This window comes from Stenella coeruleoalba, assembly GCF_951394435.1.
Source record: "Stenella coeruleoalba genome assembly, chromosome: 16".
NCBI lineage: Eukaryota > Metazoa > Chordata > Mammalia > Artiodactyla > Delphinidae > Stenella > Stenella coeruleoalba.
In genome coordinates, this window is record NC_137162.1 from 15,969,536 (window position 1) to 15,987,839 (window position 18,304).

Consider the following 18,304-nt stretch of genomic DNA (forward strand, 5'->3'; position numbering starts at 1 on the left):
GGAGGGTATCTGCTTCCTCAGCACTCCCCCTCTTCCCATCTTTCCCATCGGCCTAGCCCATCAGTTCCCCAGCAGCAGGGACCACAGATGCCCAGTTAACTGCAGTGTCCTCAGGCCTGTGTGTCTAATGGTATTCTGCAGCTCTCAGCCACCCGTGGGCATCTTCTCTTACAGTCTCCACATCTAATGGCCCATGGCTGCTACCTGTCACATGTCTCAAGTCCAACCCCTCCATCCCATCCCCTGCTACCTTGGGAAGCAGAGGCCATGATCCAGGTCAACCTCTCTGACTTCCCCAGCGCGGTCAGCAGACAGCAAGTACTTGGACTTGTTCACAGTTGGACTTGAACCCCAGGGCCGCTGTTAACGGCAGATGTGACAGAGTTAGGTTGTAATCCAGGCTCAAGAGCCCATTCCCCCCACTGTGCACTTGCAGAGTGCCTGGGAGACTTGGAGGTGGTGGGGTGCAGCACCCTGCATGGCCCCAGCCGCTGTGATTGGGTGACACCCTCATCTTCCTCAGCTGAGCTAATGCAGTCATCTCACTGGCCTCCCTGCCTCCCCGTCCTGTCCCCTGGTCCCCTTCCACCGTCCTCCCCACAGCTGGCAGAGCTAGCCTGCTTGAAGAGCAGCATAGCATGGCCTCCTCCACTGCACTGCCCAGAAGCCCTGCAGGATGAGGCACGAACTCCCTAGCAAAGCGAATAAAGCCCTTATGATCTGCCCACAGGATCTAAGTCTGCAGTTCTGGCCGCAGAGCCCACTTTCTCTCCTTCAAGGCCCACCCACCCTGCCCCCATGCTCTGGGTGCCCTGATACACAGAGCTACTTGTGGTTTCTCAGACACCCCATGTGCTTTCAGCATCTGAGTCTTCTTCTGAGCATCATTCCCTTTTCCTGAAATGCCTCTGCCTCTTCCTGGTGAGCTCCTATTCATCCGCAATGGCCAGCTTATAAATTCCTCTCCCTGATAACCCCAAAGTTTGTCTCTTTCCTCGGTACATTCCTGATCCTTGGAAATGTCCCTGGATCACTTCTATCCTGTGTATTCACTGGTGCCCTATTTCCAGGCATGGGGCTCCTGGAAGTGCAAGGGACCCCATCAGGGTCACCTTTGTCTCCCCAGAGCCAGGCATTGATGCTTTTCATCCTTTGGCTTGGTATGTATCTGCTCACATAAAAATAAACAAGGCTGTTTTCCAGGAATCAGGCAGCTTTTGGGAATAGCTGAGGATGTGGAAACAAGAGACACTTAAAGTTCTCGTGTTTTTTCTTTGTTTGTTAGCAGGAGTAGCAGCAGTAATAGCTCAGTGGAGTTCAGAAGGTCAGGAAAAATGCAGCTTGAGATCCTAGTTGTTTTGCAAGGCCCTTTCACTTTCCTTATCCACTGTAGCTGAGTTCAAGCCTCAGAGTCATTTATCCTTTGTTTTTCCCCAGTTTGACTTTTTTTTTTCCTAGTGTCTTGTTTTAATTCACTTGTTTCTTTTTTTTAAAATTTTATTTATTTATTTTTGGCTGCGTTGGGTCTTCGTTGCTGTGTGCAGGCTTTTCTCTAGTTGTGGCATGCGGGGGCTACTCTTCGTTGCGGTGCACGGGCTTCTTATTGCGGTGGCTTCTCATGTTGCGGAGCACGGGCTCTAGGTGCGTGGGCTTCAGTAGTTGTGGCGCACGGGCTCAGTAGTTGTGGCTCGCGGGCTCTAGAGCACAGGCTCAGTAGTTGTGGCACACGGGCTTAGTTGCTCTGTGGCATGTGGGATCTTCCCGGACCAGGGCTCAAACCCGTGTCCCCTGCATTGGCAGGCGGATTCTTAACCACTGTGCCACCAGGGAAGTCCCCCAGTTTGACTTCTTTAAGCTCATTTCTTTCAGCCTGTTGAGTTTCTGCAGCCAACTGGAAACTCATGAATAACTGTTCAAAATCAAACAAAACCAAACAAAAAACAACCTAAGGCCTTACTCTACGAGGGCCTCTTCCCAGAAACCTTCCAGCCTTAAACCTATCGTCTGATATCAGCTGCGAGACTCTTGACTCTTTGGTGGTGCGCCCTGGTCTGTTAATCACTTCACCTGTGCTCGTCTTGTCCCGCCAACCAGCCTGCAAAAGGCAGGAGCCACGCCATCCAGGTCTCCTTTCCAGTTTCCCGGTAAGTTGAGGCTGAGGGCCCAGCTGAGTGCTGGGCACACGGAGAGGTCTCGCCGGATGCTGATTCGGTGGGCTCTGGGAGCTTTTGCTGGTGCTCTTTCAAATTTCATTGCGTTAAGAGTTTAATCAATTTTAAGTAAACAGGGCAGAAGCCACTGACCTCTTGGAGATTCCCTGGGGCGTTCTTCTCAATACCCAAGGACGGGGCAGGAGACTCTGCTGTTGGTCCATGGCTCTTTCCCAAGCAGAACTACCTGATGTGGCTTCTTTCTTGCCTCTCCTTGGCTATCCCTTAACCATCTGCTCATCTCTTCTCGGGCAGAGATGAGGGCGACTTCCATCCTACCTCTAGGCACACGGGCCAACACGTACCACATGCAGCATTTGGGCCGCTGGCTATGTGAAGGTGTCTTTTACCTTCGCTTGGCTTTTGACAAGCCGGAGGGGAAGTGACGCATAGACTTCTGTGGGACCCGCTTGATTCTTCATCCTTTACCAGGACACTGAAAGGGAGAGAGGCGGTTTCTCTGCTGTTTCTCCCTGCAGGGAGAGAGCGCTCTGACCTACGACAGGCGGCACCCACTCATCTGAGCCAGCTGGCTGTTTGACCTGACAGTCACATGCGCTGGTACTGTTATCACTGCTCTCTTCCGAAATAAGCATCCTCATCCCCCGTTCCCTTCCTCCAGCTCTCTCCCGGTCGGTAGCAATATTCATTCCAGGGAGTTTGGTTTTTCAGAATTGGAGTCAGAGGCTGCTACCCCACTGAGAGCCAAGGGGGTGTTTGAACAGAAATAGGGCACTGGGCTCTCCCTTAGAACCAGGGGAGTATAAGGGCTTCTATAATGAGGGGGTTAGGGGATAGTCAGGGGCTCTGCTTCAGTTCTGGGGCGCCAGGCCTTTGGGGGATGCTGGAAGAAGGCCCTACATGGAGGCATCAGGTGGGGTGTTGCCAAGAGCTCAGCCTTGGAGTCAGGCAGCAAACCCAGCTCTCTGTCATGGGCCATGTGGGCCGTTATGGGTCTTCTCTGGGCCACCAGGTCCACATCTGCAAAATAGGCATAATGTTGCTTACCTCCTAGAGTTCTTGTGAGCTAGTAGGTACCTAATAACTTTATTCATTCATTTATTCATTATTTCCATAAACATTCATTCAACGCCTGTAACAGCGTGAGGTGCCAAAGATGCAAGACAGGTGTGGTTCTGACTCACTGAGCTAACAGACTAGACCAGGATGAGAAAGACAAAAATACACGTTAAAAATGGGCAAATAAATAAAACTGTTATTTCATTCATTGTTGATATTGTTCATTTTAAAATCTTATTTAAAAAATACTGTGTATTCAAAAAATATTGTATATTCATATTGCTAGTAAGTTGTGATTAGGGCTATGAAAGCAGGAGATAGATGCTGAGTTAGAAAATGATAAGAAATATCTAGTATGGAGAAGGTGGTCAGGGAGGGCTGCTCGGAGGAGGTGACCTTCCTTTCCTTCCTCTCCCTTACATGGTAGGGTAGGGAATGTTACAGTGCAAGGTTTTGGTTTTTCTCTGAAGAGGAGCTTAGAGACGAATGCTACTGGTGGAGAATAAGAAATAACTAATGATGTCACAGGATGGGAGGAGACGATGATGACAAAGCTCTTTGTGTGGTTAGCATAGCATTTCACAAGCATCGCTGTGAAGAGCTTCACAGATTTTGTCTTTTACACCCACCTTGTGAGATGGGCAGGGCCCACACAGTCTTCTCCACTTTACAGATGAGGGAATGAGCTTGGAGAGATTGTGTGACCGCTCAGAGTTCCAGCAGCAGGCGGTGGAGGGCGGCTCTGGGCGTCTTGGCTGCTGTCGGAAGGAGGGCCCTCAGTTGTGGCCCCTGGCATTACATTTAGACCCATGCTTCTCAGCGTTGGCTGCATATTGGAATCACCTGAGGAGGTTTAAGACCTAATAACTCCTGGATCTCACTCCCAGAGATCCTGATATCATCAGTCTGGGTGCGGCTTAGACATTAGGAGTTTTAAAATCTCTCCAGGTGATTCCAATGCAGCCAGGGTTGGAAAGCATTGTTTAGACCCTCAAGGAGCTGCTGCCATTAATGAGCACGTTCTGGAGAGCCAGCTGGGCAGGGAGCGCCAAGGTGAGGACCCCAGCAGGGAATGCAGCATCCTGTTCTTAATAGAGATTTCGGTCGTTAACAATAATAACAACAACAGTAATGGGGAAGGCCCTGCACCTAGACTGTTGCCCCTGCACTGATGTTTCTGCAATGTACTTCCAGCTAGAAATTGGCCAGTGCTTCTATAACAGTGGCCCTTGACAGAGGCGTATTTGACAACTAGATCCGAGGCACCACAGCCCTTAACCAGCTTGGGAGTGACGCTGGCCTAGTGGCAATTGAAGTGGCTCTGAAGTCACTGAAGAATCTCAGGGAAAGGCTTCGTTTGTCCAAGTGTGGCTTTGGATAGGTTGTCCATATTCCTGCGGGCACAGAGTAATCACTGTTTCATCTCCCTGAAGTGACTCTGTGTTTCCCCATCCTTGGGGAAAGGATTAACAACTGGGTCAACCACAGCATTTCTTTTGACGGTTGCGGGTCTGATCTGTGTTCAAGTTCCCCAGACCCTGAGCTGTTTTGATTGACCTTTATTAGGAAGAAAATCCTGTTTCCAGATTCTCACAGCCTGATAGACTTGACTGGACCACCTTGGCCACTGTCACTCCAGCAAATGGTAGCCCCGCAGCTTTGGCCGAGGTTGTCCATCTCGAAGCCAAGGGCCTGTTTGCCTCTCCCCAGCGATGCTGGCACTGGGAATTGCACCTATCGGCTGGGCCCCCCATGTGCTGCCTGGCCTCACCCTGGACCCCACCCCTCAAGACCGGAGGGTCCGTCGTGGGATGCTGTGGGATCGGAGGTGTGTCTGAGCTGGGCCTTTGGAGAGAAGGCAGCTGCTATAAGGGATTCTTCTGTTTTCTGTCTCTAGCCCTGGAGCAGCTGCTGACAGAGCTGGATGACTTCCTCAGGATTCTTGACCAAGAGAACCTGAGCAGCACAGCTGTGGTGAAGAAGAGTGGCCTGGCCGAGCTCCTCCGGCTTTACACCAAAAGCAGCAGTGAGTGTGGCCGGGGCCTTAGTAAAGAGGTCCCCGTGGAAGCAGGACGATGGTTGTACGTGTGTTAGAGCTGCTATAATGACACCCCACAGACTGGGTTGAACAACAGAAACGTACTTTGTCACAGTTCTGGAGGCTAAAGATCAGGATTGGTTCCTTCTGAGGCCTCTCTCCTTGGCATGTCGATGGTCCCCTTCTCCCTGGGTCTTTACACCATCTTTCCTCTGTGTGAATGGCGGTGTCCAAATTTCCTCTTCCTATAAGGACACCATTCATACTGGATCAGGGCCCGCCCCAGTGGCCTCATTTAATGTTAATTATGTCTTTAAAGACACTTTCTCCGAATACAGTCACATTCTGAGGTATTCAGGGTTAGGACTTAATTCATGCATTTTGAGGGGGACATAGTTCAGCCCGTAACAATAGTGCAAGAGTGACGGGACGTGTACGGCAGCCCCAGGAGTTTCTGAACACTCAACACAGTAGCCCACGAAGAGCACTTTTCCTTATGGTTGAAAGTAGAGAAGGGATAATAAACTGGTATAATCATAGCTAATGCTTAATTGAGCACTTCCCGCCCGCACATGTATTGCTCGGGCTTCATCTTCAAGACACCCCTGTGGGGTTGCTGCTGTTATTACAGATGAGGAGACTCAGGCCTGGAGAGTGTAAATAACTTGCCCAGTGTCATACAGCCCAAGGGAAAACAGGAAAACATTGTTTTAAGACTTTGTAAATCACAGAACTGTGAGTTCATTGGTTTTCTATCTTCTTAATTGAGCTAGATTTTGTATCCAGTCAAGTACACAGATCTTCAGGAGTTGGTTCAGTGAGTTTGTTTATTTTTTTCGTTTTTTTTTTGTTTTTTTTTTTGCGGTACGCGGGCCTCTCACTGTTGTGGCCTCTCCCGTTGCGGAGCACAGGCTCTGGACGTGCAGGCTCAGCGGCCATGGCTCATGGGCCCAGCCGCTCCGTGGCATGTGGGATCTTCCCGGACTGGGGCACGAACCCGCGTCCCCTGCATCGGCAGACGGACTCTCAACCACTTGCGCCACCAGGGAAGCCCAGTTCAGTGAGGTTTGACAGCTGTATGCACCTGTGCACCCACCACCCAAAATAAGACGTAGAACATCTCTATCATCCCAGAAAATTCACTCTTGCCCCTTCCCAGGGCAAGAATTCCTCCCTAGCCCCACCCCAAGGCAACCATTTTTCAGATTTCTGCCACCATTGATTAGCGGTGCCCATTCTGGAGCTTCCTATGAATGGAATTGGGTGGTTTGTGCCTTGGGTCTGGCCCCCGTCACTCCATGCTGTGGACTGAATGGTGTTCCCTTCTGCGAATATACTGCAATCTGCTCGTCCATTCACTGCTGATGGACATTTGGGTTGTTTGCAGATTTGCGCTGATATGAATGATAAGGCTGCTTTGAACAGCCTTGTACAAGTCTTCTTGTGGACATACGGTTTCATTTCTAGCACAGGTGTTTTTTTTTAAAGAAACACCTTCTTGTGAAGTCATAACAGTTTAGTCGAGTTTATTTTTATATCGGATGTTTGAGAATTGAAAGTGATATTTTGGGGACAGTAAGGGACAGTAAGAGGACATCTAATCCATCTGTCTCACAGTAGGAATAGCCCAGATCCTTGCCAGGGAGGGAAGTGCACCTTCTTTGGCCATCACAGTCAGGGACTCCTCCCTGACATCCAGCCTGCGTCCACTGGGCTACATTTCAAAGTCCCTTTTCCTTTTTTTTTTTGTTCCCTGTGGAATTAGTTCCTATAGTCTGAAGATCAGAGAAGTCATGAAGCTGGAGCATGTTGCTATACGCCCGGCAGCCTTCTCTTCCGTCGGCATAATCTGGCTCCCCTAGCCTTTCATCAGAGGGGTTTTCCGGCAGCCCCTTCATTGCCTTTGAGCTCTACAGGCTCCTCCTAGCTTTGTAGTGAGCATCTGCTGACCTGCCTTGAGTGCTGGTCAGTAGCACATCAAAGGTGGGATGAGCAGATGGGAAATCCCCATTACAAAGCAGGTAAGTTACAGAGGGATGAATCACTCCACAGAAGGACTCATCGGTGGAATTCTTTACAGAGCACACTCCCAGGCCATTTAGATGTGCTCCAACCTGCGAATGTTTAATGATAAAGAACACCTTTGTTGGGAATTGAGAAACACCCCTGTGATGGCGTCTGACCTCTGCTTCTTGGTTCTCACCACTCCATCAGGGCTCCCGGTGTGGGGTCCCCTTTGTGGTCTAGTGTGGCTTCCTGTAGGGTGACCTCTGTTTCACCTTTGATGTGTGTATGTTCTGCTCTCATAAAGTCAGGCCTTCCCCACCCTTGCTCTCTGCAGTTTGTAGGGTTGCAGGAGCTGCTGAGAACGGGTCGGGGGCCCCCCAGTGTGAATTGCCCCCAGAGCACACCCAGACCACCGATAAAATGCGCATAGCCGTACCAAGGCCTTCGGCTGTCACTTCTGTTCTCCAGGTCAGTGCCCACGGATGAATAGCCACTGTTTGCGAACTTCCCCTCTGGTCCTCTTTGCACCCTCTCGGATGGCAGAGTGGTTATAACAGCAGCTCACACTTTCTGTGCTCTTACCATTTCCCAGCCCCGTGCTTAATGAATGAAATGACTTGGATTATGTCATCTAACCCCGTCCGAAGGCAGTGAGGGAGTTGCTGTCCCCATCTTACCAACAAGGGAACTGAGGTTTGGAAAGTTACTTTAGGCACATGGCCATGCGTGGCAGAGCCCAGGCTTGGGCCTGGGCCAGCAGACCTAACCATTACGCTCCCCTCCTCTCTCCACGGTCCAGATGAGTCTGTACCAGGTTAATTATGCTGCACGGGATAGAATCCAAAGCCCCTTAAATTGAACGCGTTGGTCGTTTTCTCTCAGCTTCCCATGCCTGCCTCACTGTGTATCTTCCAGAAAATTAACTCAGCCTGACGGGACTTACAGGTGGAGGCAGGATGATCATTTCAAGATAGGCTGTGGTCTCCACTGGCTGAGCTGTTGTTTACTTCAACACATTTGGGGCAGAGCATGAGTGTGTGTGTGTGTGTGTGTGTGTGTGTGTGTGTGTGTGTGTGTGTGTGTGTGTGCACTTTTCAAATGGAATTTTCCATTTTCCGATCTTCAGTGTATTACTGAATTTTCCACTCTCTTTGCCTTTTGTCTAGGTGGTAAGGTCAAGACATGGATTGAGGTCTGTCTATTGGGGGCCCGATATTTTTTCCTGTCTTAACCTTGTGGGCCCCCCAGTACCCTGCTCAGAGACTCTGGGAACATTTCAGGGCTGCCCCTGTGATGGGAAATGCTTCAAACGTTCAGTCTATGCAGCTGTAGTAAGAGGGTCCGGGCCCCTCCTCCCTACCCCTTCCCACCACCCTCTTCAGAGAAGGGTCGTTCCCCCAGGATCCACACACTTGCTCAAAGCACGATGAGCTCTCCTTTCCACCGTACCTGTAGCTGCTGTCATTTCCCACACACCTGTGCGACTGCCCCATCTGGGTCTGCCCCCTCTCCCTCTCCCTCCCCCGATCTGGTGAGTTCACAACGGCAGAGACAATGTCTGTTTTGTTCTCTGCTGTATCCCCAGCACCTAGTACAGTGCTGGTGCTCAGTGCACTTCTGAAAATGAATGAGACAATGATGGAAATTCTCCAACCCGAGGCTGCTGCCTCCCAGACCTGGGACAGCTCATCAGGCTTCTCTTTCCAGGGCCAAGTTGACAGGATTGCAGATGGTCCTGGGAGCCTCTTACCTACCAACTGGATGGTGTTGAGAATCAACACCTAGTCAAGCATGGCCTGCAGAGTGTCCAAGGAGGGAGACGCAGCCTGGTGACACGGCCAGTGCCAGCTTTCTCTGCAATTTACAGATCACCGTCTTGGGGGGGAAGCACCTGCTCAGAGTCTAACAGTTAAAACAATAACAACAATATCTTGCCTTTTCTTTTGTACGGGAGTGTGGGCTTAGTTAACAGTAAGAAAAAAGAAAAGAATGTGAAATGAACATTAAACACTATTTACATTCCTTCACTTCCTTTTTTGGTCTTTATCGGTGTCATCGGGATATTTTCCTGTAGCTGTGGTTTGCCTCTGTGCGCTGCTCTGCATTATTTTTACATTTAGAATCGCTGCCTGTGCACATTTCCCTATGTTGACAGTTCTCATACTTTTTCTTTCTTTCTTTCTTTTTTTTTTTTTGCTTTTCTGAAACATGATCCTTTAACTGTGATTTTTGGATATCTTCGTAAACAGCAGACATAGAGCTACTTTGTGATTTTTCACAGGTGGGTAGTGTCCATCCATGGCTGAACAATAATATTCAACCAGCCCCCTATTCGTGGGCATTTAAGTTTTGTTCTTAAAAAAAAAAACCTCATATAATATTGCAGTAAACACCCTCAAATAAAATTTTGTTTACATGCTGGAGTTTATCTTCAAGATAGATTTCTGGCAGCGGAAATGTTGGGTTACAGAATATGAACACTTAAAATTAAATTATCCTCCAAGATCACTTGCAAAATGGTTGTGCCGGTAATCCATTTACTCTTAAAGGTGACCTGCTGTTACCTATGTTGACGTCCCATGGTTTCTTTCACCATTTTCCTATTATTGAGCCTTTGAATTATTTCCCATGTTTTAGGCTGTCTTTTTTTTTTTTGCGGTACGCGGGCCTCTCACTATTGTGGCCTCTCCCGTTGCGGAGCACAGGCTCCGGACGCGCAGGCTCAGCGTCCATGGCTCACGGGCCCAGTCGCTCCGCAGCATGTGGGATCCTCCTGGACCGGGGCACGAACCCGTGTCCCCTGCATCGGCAGGCGGACTTTCAACCACTGCGCCACCAGGGAAGCCCTAGGCTGTGATTTTTAATCTTTGTTAGTTACAAGGTTACCTTACTTTTTCAAATTCCCTAACGTTTGAGTTTTGTACATTTGAAAATTTCAGTTAGGTAGAACTAGGCAATATTTCATCACAATTATTTTCCATACTATGCAGGCAAGAGAACTAAGGCACACAGGTTAGCTGTTTTGCTCAGAATTACTGTTAATGGCAGAGCTTGGCCGAGGCCCCCCGCCCCCCATCCCCTACCCTGTCTCCTGCTTCTCCCTGCAGAGTGCTTTAATCCTGTGCCGTGCTCTGGAGGATGTACAGACCCAGCCCCTCAGTGGAAGTATGCAAGTTGTGGATAACTACCTTTAGACCTTGTAGTTCCCTCTGATAAGCTGCTGCGGCCTTTGGTATAGGGGTGACGTTGCTGACTGGTTCTGGTAGGGCTGGGCACCAGGGTGGCAATCCCACGGGCTGATGGAGGAAGATCCATCCAGCCGTATCCTCCTCCTGTTCCTCTGGGTTCTCAGGGCTCTGTTGACGCAGGCCTGCTGGCTGGAGTCTAGGCGGTCTGTGGTGTGGAACTGGCTGGCGCTGAACTGCCTCCTTCGCCAGGGGTTTGAATTGGGCTCCTTGGCTCTGTAGCACCATCTCCAGCCACTGGAATTTATCAGCCGCAAGTTTCTAGGAAATGCAAATTAAGAGGCACAAAGAAATGCAGGAGGATTTCTAGGAGGAGAAACACTCAGATCAGTCTCCTCTGCAGGCTTCTGAAGAAAGGGTCAAAGCCTTTCTCTGCCTAGACATGCACGGGGAAGGTGACAGCCTGTACAGAAATGTTTTTAAAGGAGGGGAAGGGCTGTGCACTGCAGGTAGAGCAGGTAGCTGCTGGTCCTGCAGGTCCAAATCCCAGCACACTCCCCACTCCAAACCCAGAGCTCAGGCCCCCACAGTGGCACCCCACCTAGAGGCCTGGGAGCTAAACTTCCAGGTCCTGAATATGACCTATCTTATATAGACCTCACTCTGATTAGCCCATGAGTGTAATTCAGACTAGGGTGAGAATTACTGATAGGAAATGTTTTACAATTTAAACAAAATGCTAGGAAACCCAGAGAAATCTCTGCTTGGTGGAATATGAGGCAGATCTTTAAGGTATGGGTGCTTTTCCACTTAAGCCTTTTATTCCCAAAGCTATCCTTCTGTATCCTCCCCTTCCCTTCCCTCCCCTCCCCTCCCCCCAGGCTAGAAAACTAACAGTCAGCAATGTGGTATTTCTTTTTTTGGAAATCTGTCAGCTCTTTCTACAGTGGACTCTTTCAATCAACTCAAAATGTTGTATGCTTTTACTGGAATCCAGGCTGATGACAATGTCTCTGAGGGGTGGAGGGGACATCCTTTCTCTCTAGAGGCCCTTTCCCTTCATGAAGTCACATGAAGCCTGTGTCTTCCATCCTCCTTCTGCAGGTTCTGACGAGGAGTACATTTATATGAACAAAGTGACGGTCCACAAGCAACAGGATGCCGAGTCCCAAGACAAAGGTACGGGTTTGCCGCTGATGGAGTGGCCAGCTCCCAGGAAGGGGGCCAGTATAAGCCTTGGTCCCGTCCCACCACTCCTTCCTCCCAGCCAGGACCACAGACAGGCCTGGTGGGGTTATTTTTGGAAGTCGCATTTTGGGTGATGCTATTTGGGGTTGATGTATTTTGGGATGTCTCATCAGGCCACCTCCTTGCCTCTTAAAGGTCTCGTGTCCCCTTCGTGGATAAGGATTCAGTCCCTAAAATCTCTCAGCGTTTCCCAGCATCGTCCCAGGAATAGGAAGTTATAATTCAGATGCTCTAAGAAAGCAGCTGTATAGGTGCTGATCCCACAGCCCCAGCTTTATGACTTTTGACAGAAGTCTGGATTTTATGAGTGTGTGTGTGTTGGGGGGGGGTGATGGCGAGGAGTCGGTGATGTCAGCAGCTGCCTTAATATTCGATCGAAGGTTTTGTTCAAAGGTGATCACTTGGCAGAACATCTTACCTTCCACTGGAAGGACAGGTGGTGTCTTCCATGGCTTCTTAATCTTCTCTGTTCTGCTCTCTGCTTTTGTCTGAAAACCCTCAGGAGTGGGTCCAGCAGGACCCCAGGGAGGCCCAGAGGTTTGCAGAGCTGCCTAGCTGCAGAGGAGAGGGGATTAGAAGCCCCCGTCTCGCAGCTCTCAAGCCTGTGACTCAAAGGCAGAGGCTTAGCAAGAGGTGGGAACACAGCATCCCCAAACATTCGGTCCTGTTAAAGACTTGGCTTCAGGGCATCAGCCAGCAAAGCCCCAGGGTCAGATCTGCCTGAACCTGTCTGTCCCCAGCTGGCTTGGCCACCTGCTGAAATGGTCAGGCTCAGAAGAGCCTTTGGGGCCTTTTCCTTAAAAGTGCACAGAGGGTTGGTGGCCAAGGTCCCCAGTGTGGCTTTCACCTCCTGCCCCACCACCAAGCGTGGGCTCCGCAGAAGTCCCCTGCACTAAAGCAGCCCCCGGGCCCTAGGTTGTTTGCCTTCCGGGGAAACCATGGGGTGGACAGAGGTAATCACAGGGTCGGTGCTGAGAGCAGCTCAATATAGTGACCACGGGCAGCTCCTCCACTCACTGAAGCTCTGTGGCCAGGGCGTTTTGGACATGGGGCCGGTGGAGGAGAGGGTGCGGAACCTACCAGAAACCTCAAACCAGTTCCTCCTGAGGAAACTGCCCATGGCCGATCTACCCTATTCTTGGAGGAAAAACAACACTGGCTCCAGGGACCGCCTGCCTGGGTAATTAACACCTGCCCAAATAGAACTGGGGGCTCATGTGACCAGACATTCCTGGCTACTGAGACTCCACTGCAAGCCTGGGTGCCCCTCATCAAAGCCCTCTTCTGCTTGCTTCCCACAGCGCCCGAGGAGCAGAGCCCACTGACTAACGGCGAGCCCAGCCAGCACTCCTCGGCCCCTCAGAAGAGCCTTCCAGACCTCCCGCCACCCAAGATCGTAAGTGTGGGTCCGGGACCCCTCATTTCCCTGACTTGGGTCCCGTGAAGGTCCAATGCTTCTCGCAGGTGTCAGTCCACCAAGCGTCTGGCATTTTCGGAGCACCTGTTGTCTGTGGGGTCCGGGGCACCGGGAGGGACGGAGACAAGTACGTGTGCTAGCAGGTGACGTCATTTGCTCGGCGCAAAGAGGAACGGCCGTGCGAGATGAGGGTCTCTGTGTGTCCGAGGCTACGCCAGGCTCTTCACCAGCACCCCATGAGCGGGGCCTTGTACAGACATGGGCACCAGCTCAGGCCACAGTGACCTTTCAGAAATGTAAACCACATCACACCACTTCCTGCTTGAAACCCACCAAGAGCTCTCACTGGACTTGGGACAGAACATCCACATTCCTTCACGTGGCCCCAGGGCCTACACTGTCTGGCCCAGCTGCGTCTCCAGCCTCATTGCATCTGCTCTTCACCAGCCTCCTTTCTGTTCCTGGGTCAGTCCTTTCTGTTCCTGTCCCTGTGGTCAGTCCTGCCTCGGGGACTCTGCAGTCCCCGGGCCCTGGCCCCTCAAAGGCTGCCCCCTCCTCCTGTCTCAGACGTTCTTAGACAGACTTTCCCTGACTTACCCATGTGAGGCATCCCACCTCGGTGCCTGCCCCCATTACTGCCTGCCACACCGCCCAGTTACCCCTCCGTGTTTATTATTTGCCTCCCAGAGTAGGTGTAAGCTCCCTGAATCAGGGACTGTGTCTCGTTTACTGCTTCGTGTCCTGTGTCTGCACACAGTAGACCACACGCATGTTTGTGGATGGATGGATTTATGGACTCCTGCAGACTTGGGTTCAGATTCCAGCTCTGTCAGGTACTAGCTCCTTGACCTTGAGCAGGTTAGTTAAGGTCTCTGGCCCTCTGTTTCCTGGTGTTTAAATGAAAGGAACGTAAACATCTCTCACCTAAGCTCCTCTTATTCAGGGGGCGTGGCAGACCACATTAGCATTCAGTGAGGTGAGTGGTAGTATTTACATTTTATGGGTGAAGAACCGAGAATCAGTGGGTTTATAATATCCCAGTGTCACACAGCCTTGAAGTGGCAGAACTTGAACCCAAGTTCTTCCCACGCTAGGATCTGGCTGGGAAGGATTTCTGGGACCGTGGGACTGCACGGTCACTGAGCTCCCACCAAGGCATCCATCACTGGATCCGTAGGCTCAGGTCACCACTGAGGGGGTCCCGTCCCCAGACTGGCCCCTTCATTCATGCCTTCCTGGGGGCAGTACGGTTCTGCCCGCTGCTCTCACAGCTGGTAGGGCAGGCCTGGAAGGTCTGGGCAGCATCCCACTGCAGGAGCCCCTGGAGCTGGGTGACAGCTTGGCAGGGACCCTTCATCTCAGGCTGACAGACTTGATGGACTGAGCATCGGTCCCTGGGTACCCCAATATGCTGATGCCACGAGTGACTGTCATGTTCTGAGCCGCTGCCCACTCCGTGCACACAAACATGGTCCTCCCACCACCTGCCAAAAAACAGAGGCCCAGGGAGTTAAAACAACTGGCCAAGATCCCACCACTGGGAGGTAGCAGGCCCAGGATTTGTATGCAGTTTCTTGGTTTCTGGGCCACTCTGCGGCCTCCCGGACTTCAGCTCGGCTTCTTAGCCAAGTAAAGGTACAAGTCGTGTCCCTTTCCGCTGCAGGCTCCCCTCACTTTTGGCGCCGGGACTTGGGGAGGGGGCATGGCCTCTCAGCTCCCATCCAGTTGCTGCTGGTTTTAAGCAGACGGGAGGTGTTGTGGTTTTCGGGTTACGTCCCAAGCACCCCTTGCCGGGTGGGGGGAAGGAGAGGTGGCTGCTCTGAGCCAGGGCTGCAGCTTTCCTAGCCTGAGTTCATGTGTGATTCTGACCGGGGTGCCTTTGACCTCTGTGCAGTGGGGTGCCACTGCCCACCCCACGTGGGGCAGCTAGCTGCTCAGGGGTCCACACCAGACGGGAGGGGCGTTCACCTGGTGGAGCCTCTTAGCGGTGACTCGCTCTGGAAGCCCGTGTTTGACGAACGTGGTGGTGGACTGGGAACCCAGGGTCTGGGGCCGGGTCGTGGTCACAGAGTCCGGCAGCCCCGGGACTCTGGCTGGCTTTTAGTGCTCCCTTGCTAGCCTTCTGTGACCCCGGCACAGAAGGGGGTGTGAGACGCAGGGCCTCCGATCAAGGCCAGGACTGTGGTCGTCCCCTGGAGCGGACTCCCGGCATCAGCTGTGTCTGTGGGCCATCGGGGCCAGGAGAGGCTCGAGAGGAACCTATTGCTGCACTGGAAAGACACCACCACCCGAGATGTGTGGCCTTCAGATGCGTGGTGACGGTTCCCGTGGACGTACTCCAGGCCGTGGGGCAACTTCCAGCAGAGCGAGCGGCCTTGGCGGTCTCCGCTCCTTGTGGAATTGCTCTGCTGAGAAGGACCTTTCCTAGGTCCCTCCTAGTTCTGTCCCAGTCGCCCACCTCCACCCCAGGGCCTTCTGGATGTGGAGTGAGGAAGGGGGGGTGCAGAACCCGGGTCCTCCCTGCCTGCGCACACACGCCTGCTCCCCTCCAGCCTCCTCTCTGGTCAAGTCTGGCTGAAGACTTAGTCCAAGGCCCCCAGAGGAGCGGTGTCAGGGCGGAGCGGGGAACAGCTGTGTCTTCTGGCTCTCACAGGGAGGAGGAGAACCAGAACAGCAAGTAGTTTGGGAGGGAGGGAGCGTGGCAGCCTGAGCCTGGCTGGCCCTGCGACCTCTCTTCCTCGGCCAGAGAAAGCCGTGTCCCTTCCCACCCTGACCCAGGAGCTTCAGGGCACCGCGGTGGCTTGTCCTCTTGCATGCCCGGCCCCGGGCTCTCTGATGGCTGTAGCACAAGCTGGGCGTCTGCCTGGGGTCCTCAGTGCCCAGGGCTGGGCCGGGAGCGTGGCCTCTGTCCCAGGCTCAGCCCGTCCAACACTGGAGGGGGCAGCCAGGGGTCTGGAGTGATCTTGTGGGTGTGGCCAGTGACTCAGCAGCCGTGGTACTTCCAGGCCACGGTCTGCACAGCCAGGTGCGGCGGTTGCTTTCCGAGAGACAGACGTCTGCTGGCACCATTGTGCTCCTGGCCTGGGCAGCCACCTCCGCCCGCCTCCCCTCTGAGGCCTGACCATGCGTCGGGGCTGGACTTCTGCAGGCTGCTCTGCGGGGGCAGGGAAGGCCGTCACCGTGGTTGGTCTGGGGAGCTCGGTCTGGATCCGCTAGCCCCCACCCCGGAAGCTTCCACAGTGCATTCTGGGGCAGGTTGCTCAGAACTGCAGGGATGTCCCAGGTCACCTGGGCCACCCCGCATCTTCAGCTCTGTGTCTCATCTAAATCAGCACTGGCCAGGTACAGCCCCCTGACCGAATCCTGCACCACCTGCTTTTGTAAATAACATTTTGCTGGAATTCAGCCACGCTTATTCATTTGTGTATATTTATGGGTGCTTTTGCACTACAGTAGCAGGGTAGAAGAGCTGAGGTCGGAGCCGCTGAATGGCCTGCAAATCCCTAAGTATTGACTGTTTGGCTCTCTACAGGTAAAGTTTGCCAATCTCTGGCAAGTCACGCTGAGCAGGGTGGCTTTCTTCCCTGTCCCTTCCTGTGAACCCTCAGTTATTTCAGGTTCCGAAGTCACACATCTTCTGCTTCTTTGTTGAATGTGCACCATCTTCATCATCATGATGATAAAGTAACTTTCCTTCATTCTTAATTCCGGGAGTTTAGGATCTCTTGCTCCTCTGATAATAGGCCATCGCGCCTGTGTAATTATGTGACTCTCTTCTGAATTGTTGGAATCGTTTTGTCCTTTAACGTGACCCAGGCCCGTATCTTTTGCCCTGGCCGCCTTGAGGACAGGGGCTGTCCTGTTCTTTAAGGCAGTTGAGCTTGCTATAAGCCAGGTCATGCCCAAATACTTCCTCTGTATCCTCCCAGAGTACACCTGTTCTTCCCCCACCAAACATGCCTACAGGCACCTTTTCTCCCTTTGATTGATATTTTTATATCTTATTTTGAAGGTTAGTGAACACTAATATTTATTATTTAATAGTGCTGAGCACAGTTTAATCCTTACAGTGACCCCATGTGACAGGTACTTCTACTCTCCCCATTTTATAGCAAAGGAACTGAGGCCCAGAGAGGTCAAGTCAGTTGTCCAGAGTCACACAGCTCGATGTGCCAGTGTCAGGATTCGAACCCAGCCCCGAAGGTCAGATTCCTGCCCCACTGCCCTATCTGCCTCTCTGTATAGATCCATTTACAGATGATTTCACAGTGAGAGGCTTGGGAGACTCTCAAGAAACACCCCCTGGTGCTCAACTGCTAGATGGGAGGGCAGGCCCCCTGTGGGGATAATGACCCAGCAGGAGTTCCCACAGGAGGGTTCAATCCCCTTCTGTCCTGTTCTAATCATGGGAATCCAGACCAGAGCCAGACCTTGGGTGCTCAGAGCTTCCCTCCGGATGGGATCCCCACGCCCTCACCAAGACAAGGGTTCCCACACCCCGTATGGGGAGTGGGGCTTCTTGGAGGCTGCAGCTGGAGGCCCAGCCCACTCAGGAAGCCTGAGCCCCAGGACCCAAAAGCAGAGACCTTGTCGGGGCCCAGGTAAGGAGACATTTTCCCCTCAGACCCCAGGAAGCAGGCTCTCAGAGGCAGCCCTTCCTCTGGCTGACCGAGGGGCCAGGAGTGGCCGAGAGGAGCAGAAACGTCTCTCCAGGCCAGGGGCAGCAGAGGCGAAGGGTCATCCACTAGCAGCTACCAGATGTGTCCACCATGTGCGAGGCCCTCGCCCCGGCGAGGAGCCCGGCCGGAGGTACTGCTCGCAGCCGTCGCCCTTCCGCAGCCGGCCCGGAGCGCAGCTGGGCTGCTTAGGAAATGAGCAGATTATTGTGTTCCTTCCTGCGTGCTGTGTGTCGCACCTGCTGGGGCTGCAGGCTGCTCAGAGCCTGCCTCTGGGACTTGGGTCAGCTCTCTCGGTGTCGGGCCAGATGGAGTTCGAAGGACGTGGTATGGGAGCCAGGTGGTGGCCTGGCCTCTGCTGACCCTCTTCATGTGGACCTGTCTCAGCTTGCCGGACAGCAATCCAGTAACCTGGCTCCTGTAGGGCGCCTGGGTCGTGGAGGCCCCCAGACAACGATGACAACAGCCTCCTCGTACTGGATACGCACCAGGCCCTGTGGAAG

At 52.6% G+C, this 18,304-nt stretch overlaps 1 protein-coding gene across 2 annotated transcripts in view; it reads left to right on the forward strand.

Annotated features, from left to right (window-relative positions):
* The window catches only part of AFAP1L2 (actin filament associated protein 1 like 2), a 99,165-nt gene that overhangs the window by 55,704 nt on the left and 25,157 nt on the right, over positions 1-18,304 (forward strand). For both annotated transcript variants that reach the window (XM_079899750.1, XM_079899749.1), the window contains exons 2-4: positions 5,128-5,256; positions 11,565-11,639; positions 13,010-13,104. In XM_079899750.1, the coding sequence (XP_079755876.1) occupies positions 5,128-5,256; positions 11,565-11,639; positions 13,010-13,104 (299 nt within the window). The remainder of the gene's footprint in view (positions 1-5,127; positions 5,257-11,564; positions 11,640-13,009; positions 13,105-18,304) is intronic.